General features: G+C 35.5%; 1 protein-coding gene across 1 annotated transcript; it reads left to right on the forward strand.

Moving 5' to 3' along the window:
- Positions 1-320: 320 nt before the first annotated feature.
- Positions 321-7,251, forward strand: LOC148952011 (uncharacterized). The gene is made up of 3 exons (XM_089088798.1): positions 321-503; positions 2,621-3,458; positions 6,055-7,251. Exons 1-3 carry the CDS (start codon positions 443-445, stop codon positions 6,506-6,508), a joined length of 1,353 nt encoding a protein of 450 aa, XP_088944924.1. The 5' UTR covers positions 321-442; the 3' UTR covers positions 6,509-7,251.
- The last annotated feature ends 725 nt before the right edge of the window (positions 7,252-7,976 follow it).

Below are 7,976 nucleotides of genomic sequence, written 5' to 3' on the forward strand. Positions count from 1 at the left end.
TCTAAAGCTATTATTTCCTTTGGTATTCTAATTTCTATATTCAAAACAATTCAGAATAAACGTTCTATATTTTTAAAAGCTACTGTAGGCGTCGCGCCAAAAGAGGCGTATTTCTCCACCATAATTTCCAAGCAACAAAAACACTGGAAGTATCTCGCATGCCTGAGGAGGCAGCAAGGTGGCTCCTCTGGAAGGAGTGTCGGGCGGGATCTATGTAAAGCTCCTCCTTTAGGAAGACCGTCTAGCCAATCACAATGCTTCAAAGTTAGTAATGTCGCTGTGAGTTTGAAGCTGATGCTACTTTTTGTAAAACTACCTACGCTTCTGAAGAGTGACTTTAGTAGTCTTAAACCTGCTGTGTCGGAAGCTCAACATTGCAAATTGACTTCTTGAATCGTTTTAACGAAAATTAAAGTGTTGTTTTTTTTTGTAACAAGTTCTGATGGACATTGGAAGTTCAGACTTAATCGATAGACAAACCAGAAATCCTTGGAATATAACTGGTAAGCAGTTGATTTTTTTAGTGATTATGTTGCAAGAGAAAAAAATACTCTAAAGCATAACAAAAAGCCATTGTCTTTATTTGCTATGAATACACAACAAATTGATCAATGAACTTGTCAAAGATCTTTTTCGTAGATTTGTGTTTAGATTCTTAAATAAGCTATACCAATAGAAAAAAGCCCAAGCCGAAAATAGCATTACTTATGATAATATCTTATAAGCTATACACAGTGGCATTTTATGACCTTTTCATTTCGAAAAACATAGTTCTTTACATTTTTAGGGTCCCCAAACAAATGGCCGTTTTGTCCTTCCGTGAAGAAGGCCTCACTTTGTGCCGTTTGGCAGACATCATTATACTAATTTATGTTGTTGTCTAGTAAACATAGAATCAACAAAACTCAAAAAATCTCTGAATAGGTATATTAACATTGAAATGGATCTCAGTTTCTTTTGATGCTCAATGAAAATGATGCATCTTCGGATTTTTCCGGTCCTCAACCTCTGAGCAAAATTAATGCCTCATAATTATGAAATAATGAGCTTTTTCTTTTACTCTTGTCAAGATTAGCAAAAATGTCACTTCTTACATAATATTTACTTTGTTCTTTGTCCTTTTGTTGTTGTCAGTGTGCATTTTCTGTTTTGTCTGTTAATATCTCTCCCTTAGGCAATCACCTCTTAAAAATAAAATAATCCTGGTCAATGTAAGTTGTCTTTATATTTGTTCTTGTTGTGCAAGAAAATCCGTAATACCAGCCCTAAATTCATTTAAATTCATAAATAATTTATACTAGCAGTGATAATCTTTTAATTTATTCAATTGTTTTTAATATTAAAAAATACTATGAGCTAGAGCTTGTTGCTTAAAATTCCTGTTTTATTCAAAGCTTCGTAATTACAATATAAAAAATCAAAACAATAAAAAATATTCTCCTTCAAATGAAAGCAAAGAGTCACGTTAAAACTTAAAACAAATATACCTTATCCTAAGTCAGGGCCGTATCCAGGATTTTTGTTCAGGGGGGGGGGGGTTTACTAATTTTTGACTTTTTTGGGGGGGGGGGGGTTACTAATTTTGACTCAGTTTTCGACTAATTTTACTGATTTTTACCTAGGTTTTACTAATTTTCGACTTATTTTCGAGTCGGTCAAAAATTTCGAGGGGGGGGGGGGTTCAAACCGGGTAACCCCCCCTGGATACGGCCTTGTCCTAAGTATATATACATATGTAAGTCGGCTGCTAACCCTCAAAATCCCTTCATTTGTGCTGAAATTTGACCAATGCTTTCCTGAAATTTTTTTAGAATAAAACAACTATAGCCATTGGTAATAGCGTGTGTTTTATTTACAGATCCTCTTTCAAACCATACCGACTTTGTTTTCAGGGTAAATACAGCTAAATGAGCCCTTTTATTTTTGAAGCATTGAGAGACAAAAAACTAAACTTTTTGACGCGTTGCTCTTGTATCTGAGTATTCATTAGATAATCGTTGCAAAAAAAGCCAAGCATTAGCACGCGATCGCAAGGGTATTGTTTGAACCAATGTTATGATTATAAACTGTTTCGGCTTAATTACCTTTCAATATCACGAATGATGTGAAATGATGAGGGCCGTTTTGTTATTGCGCGACCTACATTTATTCTTTCAATTTCAATCTAAAAAACAAAACCGTGCAAGCGATTTTTCATTTACTAAGTTTACATAGGGGGCTAAAATGGCGAGGGTATAGAAAATTTGACTTCGTCTTTTCTGAAATAAAAGAGATTCGGTAATCAATGTTGTGCAAGGATTAAATTTTCCAGTGAAATACTTCCGAATTCATGAAATATTACGAAACTCAAAGAAGAAAAAAACATCCCAATCGAAACTTAATTCTGCATGATTTACAGTAATCAGGGATTGTTACAACTTTGAACAATTTTAGTACATTCACAAATGACGATTTGAAGAAGTCATTTGTGAATAAAATAAAAATAATGTCAATAAATTATTTTAAAATTACTGCGAATTATGTGAGTTGTTTATATAATCAAGAATTAAAAGCGTAAGAGCGGCCATAAATAATGTAATAGCTATTTGACCTGTATTGATTTTTGTTTTCTGATTTTTAGGTAGCTTTGGAGAGCTTGCAAGTCCTGTCTTAACTCCCCCAGCCACCCCAACGAGCCCGTCTGAGTCGATTTCACATTTTACATTCCAAATGCAGCAACAAGCATCCCCGGCTGGAAGCTTTGAGTCCATTCAGAAAGCAGCCCTCGCTGGGTTACAAGCTTCTGGTTTCCTACCCTCTTTATTTTTACCGGGAGGATTACCTTTCTCTGTTAGCAACATAAATGCATCATGTCCAACCGCTGAAAATCGGTATGAAGACCAGAGAGATAATTCAGCATTTAAGCCAGTCATCTCCCCAAACGGAGCTCACACTTACTCGGAAGAGAAAAAAATGGACATGTCAAAAACAATGCTACCTCCATTTCATAACTCACCAATTAACAATAGGATGTTTGAAACAGCTGCCATGCTACAAGGTCTGGGAAAGTTCGATTTTTCCGCTATAGCAGCAGCTCGACTTTCTGTCAATCCACCAAATAAGACAGCAGACCCTCAGCCATCACAAACAGTTCAAAACCCATCTGCAGAGCTACTCGCTTTACAACAACGTCTGCAAGGCTTAGCCCCTCAGTACGGGTTACCCTCCTTGTTGATGAACCCTTGGCTAAGAGGAGCTGTGGCTCCATTCTATCCTCCACAATACGACCCAAGATTATTCCGTGGACCGGGAAGGGCATCCAGGCCTAAAAAGCAGTTCATCTGTAAGTACTGCAACCGCCACTTTACGAAATCCTACAATCTTTTGATCCATGAGAGGACGCATACCGACGAAAGACCCTACTCCTGTGATATCTGCGGAAAAGCCTTTCGTCGCCAAGATCATCTGAGAGATCATAGGTAATTATCATCTCTATTTACACAATGCATTTGTTTTTAAGGCATATTCAATTGTGAACAAGGATCCGAGGTCCTACTGTAACATCATTTAAAAAAAAACTTTAGACCTTAAACGATTAAGCTAACTTCATAAGATTTTCTATCACGTTATTTTCATCACAATTATATTTCTTTTTAGCACAATTAGATGATGTGACTTATTTTTTCCTCTGCTATTGATTTAATTATAATATTTAGCGATAGTTCATCCTATGAATTTTCAAACCTTTTGTACTGTCTAAAATGGTAATACTAGCCAAGAGAACGGAATGGGTCTTAGTGGCCTAAGCGCCGACTCAGTTCGCTAAACCTAATCACAGCCGACGGGTCCTCCACTCTCCACCATCTGGTGCAAATCTCGAAGAGCCATTTGTTCCGAGGCACGTTTCACCCGCCACACCACGTATAGACATACTTCCAGAACAGCAGGTCTACTTTCGCCACAAATGGCAGACTTCCGCTACTTGTGGCTCTTGCCGCACGGTCTGGATGATTTTTTTTAAAGTTGGCAGTCCCTTGATCACGGCATGGGCTTGCCAAAAAATAAAGAAATTAGTAAGTAAGTTCGTTCTTTAAATCACTATCAGTTTCTGACTTTTTAAGAACTGAAAATACTACTTCATCTGGCTAATTGGAGAGGGTGGTGTATGTTCCATCTTCCTTCTACGTTTGGTTCGGTATAAGTGGCACAGTTAAAACTTCAATTTTGGATGGGAGTCTACCCAACGAAAGAGACTTTTATAGCTATTGCATAATTGACAAATTAACAGTTTGTGTAGTTTTTGGTATTTCGCGGTAGGGCGAGCCCTCATGAATCTACTCTCTCGTCACGTAATTACACAGGCAAATTTAGAGAAAAGTCATTCAAGGGGAGGTTGTGGAATCAAGAACTCCAAGGAGTTGCATGCGATTTTAAATTATAAGGACATTTTCAATTGTGTTCTGCCAAATTGATTTTTCTTGTCTTTTTTTTACCTTTTTTATTTTTTCATTCTATGTATACCTAAATATTTTATTTTACAACATATATTTCACTTTAAACATTCTTGCTCATGAGAAGTTCAGAATTACAGCTAAGAATTGAAATAGTAGGCTATTTATTGAATCATCTGAATCAACTTGAACATATGATTAGCTTTTCAATTAATATCTGAGTATTCTTTTGCTTCAAGTACGCACACAGGGCGTCTAAATTTTATATTACTTGGTCATTTTAGCAATTGCTTCAGTTTCTTACGATTTCATATAGTTTACCAGTTGTCATTATTTTGAAGTTTTCAACCCCTCCCCCAAAACGTTTCCCATTAGAATTACTTCCTGCGAACGCACTTTTTATCCTCACGTTTCATACATGAGACACATCGACAGTTCTAGCACTAAAACCAGAAATAATTACAATTTAATTCCTTTTAGATGTTAGTCCAACAGCCCACGAGCAAATTTTTTCTCCCTAAAATATGAAGTGAACTACAAGAATCCCCCAAAAAACAGAACAATATTACTGATTAGTCAAATGTTGTAAGCTTCACGCTGACATAGTGTTTACAACTAATCAATAAAATTTAGTGTTCTGTAATGACACAAATACCAAAGAGAATTCCTTCCTAAATTTTTGAGCAACAAAAAAAGTAATTTATGAGTAAGCGACGCGCAGGCGTAAACAACGAAACTCAGCGGGAAAAAACTTATGCTAATCTTTTTTGTGTCTTTGACAGATACATTCATTCAAAATAAAAACCCATCAAGTGTGCCGACAGTGGAAAAGCTGTCTGTCAATCTTAAATGCTAAATAATATCAAATGCCCCCAACCCCCCCAAAATCAAGGCCACAATTTTTGCAAGGGTTTGGGGTTCAAGAGGACACTTTTTCTCTAGTGAATATTTATGTTTGGGGTACCTCATAGCCTCCCCTTCTTACATGTGAGATTAAGCTGCTAATATAGTCTTCCTTTTTATGCTATGGTGTCTACTAGGCTGGAATTTACTCAAGGGGCACCACTCCTCAAGGTCATCCTTGATCTTGGTCATCCAGTCCGCTCCTCCATCAGCAGCCATTCTTAAAACTTAGTCTAAATATATTCCTTGAGCTTAAGGGAGACCAGGAAGTTATTTTTTCAAATTGTTCTTAACGACGTCTATTGAACACTTGAATACGGGAATATGCTAAAATACTTGTGCCGATGTGGTTTTTTTTTTTTTTTTTTTTTTTTGACAAATACATTCATTAAAAAGAAAAACCCTTCAAGTGTATCGACTGTGAGAAAGGTTTTCGTCGATGTGATGGATGTCAAAGAAGTTGCTAAAGTGGCGGTATGTACCGCTTGGTCTTACCGGCTCAATTTTATAAATGAATCAATAAGAGAAGTAAAATAATATAATTAAGAAAAGAAAATGAGTTCCTAACGCGAAATTAAGCGACTGAAATTCCTATCTTTCAAAATCATGATCTTAGTCGGTAAATTCAGCAATTTTACCGACTCAGTTTGCAAATTAGTGGAACCCCTATCTCGATATGTTTAACAATATCATATTCTAACGTTTCACTTTTCTTTGACAGATACATTCATTCAAAAGAAAAACCCTTCAAGTGCACCGACTGTGGAAAAGGTTTCTGTCAATCAAGAACTCTGGCTGTGCATCGGATCCTTCATCTCGAAGAGTCGCCACACAAGTGTCCAATTTGCTCGAAGACTTTCAACCAAAGATCAAATTTGAAGACTCATTTGTTGACACATTCTGATGTGAAATCCCATGAATGCAACAATTGTATGAAACTATTCCAAAATTCAGATGACTTGTTCCATCACATAGAAATGAGCACTGTGACAGATCATTCGGGAAAAAATCGAATGACCTGTGTTAAGGACTTGGACTCCGAGACAGTTGATGTAGAGTGTAATGATTCAAGCGATAGTGAGACATCTTCCTCTGTTGTCGAAGATGAAAAAGTAGAATCAAATAACTCTTTTAAGAAATCTGGGTTTTCTATAGATGACATTATGCGAAGATAAACCATTTAATTATTCGAAGATCTCACTATTCACCTGCCAAAGCTTATTTGAAGTTATCATGTGTCTTTTGGTGAATGTTCTATTCCCTTTTAATCTTTTTATAGAACCTTTAGTAAGTAGAACAAATGGAACAAGCTAAAAATTTTCTTCAAAATTTTCTTACGCAGAGAAAATTGAATCGAATAAATTATTTATGCAGCCTAAGCTTTATTTATTTTTAACTATCAATTACAATGTGTTTTCAGGTTCTCTGTTTTGCTTCTTTTAAAGAAAATTTTTCTTTTGGGTGGGACATTTCTAGTAAAAAAAACAAAAATTTCTAGAGCGGAATATTTGGTTACCGTAAAAAATTGTATAATCTTACAACTAACATTAACAAGTGTGTCAGTCAATATTATAATCCTTTCCGCGTAATTTTTTAACGCGGAAATTGTTCAACTTGCATAATACCAAAAAATGATTGCAAAGTTTTGGCAGGTAGTATTTATATTATTTCGGAGTCTATCTTAGCTTGACATTTTTGTTTTATTATATGTTGTTACTACTGCTCATCATACCTTCTTAATAGCGTTGATGACTGCAGCCCTGTGCTCTCTCTGTGCCATACCTGTTTCCGTTCATAGTGCCATTACTTTGTATAATTGTTATTGTCGACCCAGTGCAAACGACCATGTGAATCTGTAAATGTTTCTTAAACAATCGATAAATGTTTCGCAAGTTGTAAAGTAATAAATCTATTCTTAATCCAGCTTCTTGTAATGTATCTTTCTAGGTGTGATTTGATCCGTTGGCTAAGGATACCATAAAAGATAATCTGTTTATTTACTTCTTCCTTCACACGCCTCAAGAATTTGGTTCAAGAAACCATTCTCACTATACTTGATAACAGTTCACTTCAAACGAATATTGGGCGATATAGTGACCTATATTAGGTGACCTGTAGTGAAATATTGAATACTGTGACCTTATTTGGTTACTTCTCTTCAGGTTCAATAAAGACTTAATTTGAAAAACAGGTAACATAAGTTTATGAGCATTAGTACACTTCCGAACACATAATAATGAGAGACTCACATAATTTTCTGTTTTCCAGCCATCATTTAACGATAATAAATTTAACACATCTCCACTACTTCCGTCCCTTGAAGCATTAATTTAAAATAAACAGATAATGTTGATAGCAATATTTTCAAAAATATATGTAATAAAGAAATATAAATTATTTTATTAGCCATTAGGTTTACTTTCTTTTAAAGGAAGCAAGATCGACAGGATCGCAGTTGCTGGCATTTTCTTTGTTTCACTTGAGAACGTTCTTTTCCAGTAGAGTTTGCATCATAAGAAGAATACTGTTAATTTTTAATTTATTTATCATCATTAAAAAAGGAAAGATAACTTAAAAGGGGATATTTCTGACACAACACCCATCCCCAGAAAAATGCAACAGCCAGGTAGAGAGTTTCAGGTG

The sequence above is a fragment of the Artemia sp. Qi Xiang Cuo genome, chromosome 5 (genome assembly GCF_049724085.1).
Source record: "Artemia sp. Qi Xiang Cuo chromosome 5, ASM4972408v1, whole genome shotgun sequence".
Classification (NCBI taxonomy): Eukaryota; Metazoa; Arthropoda; class Branchiopoda; order Anostraca; family Artemiidae; genus Artemia; species Artemia sp. Qi Xiang Cuo.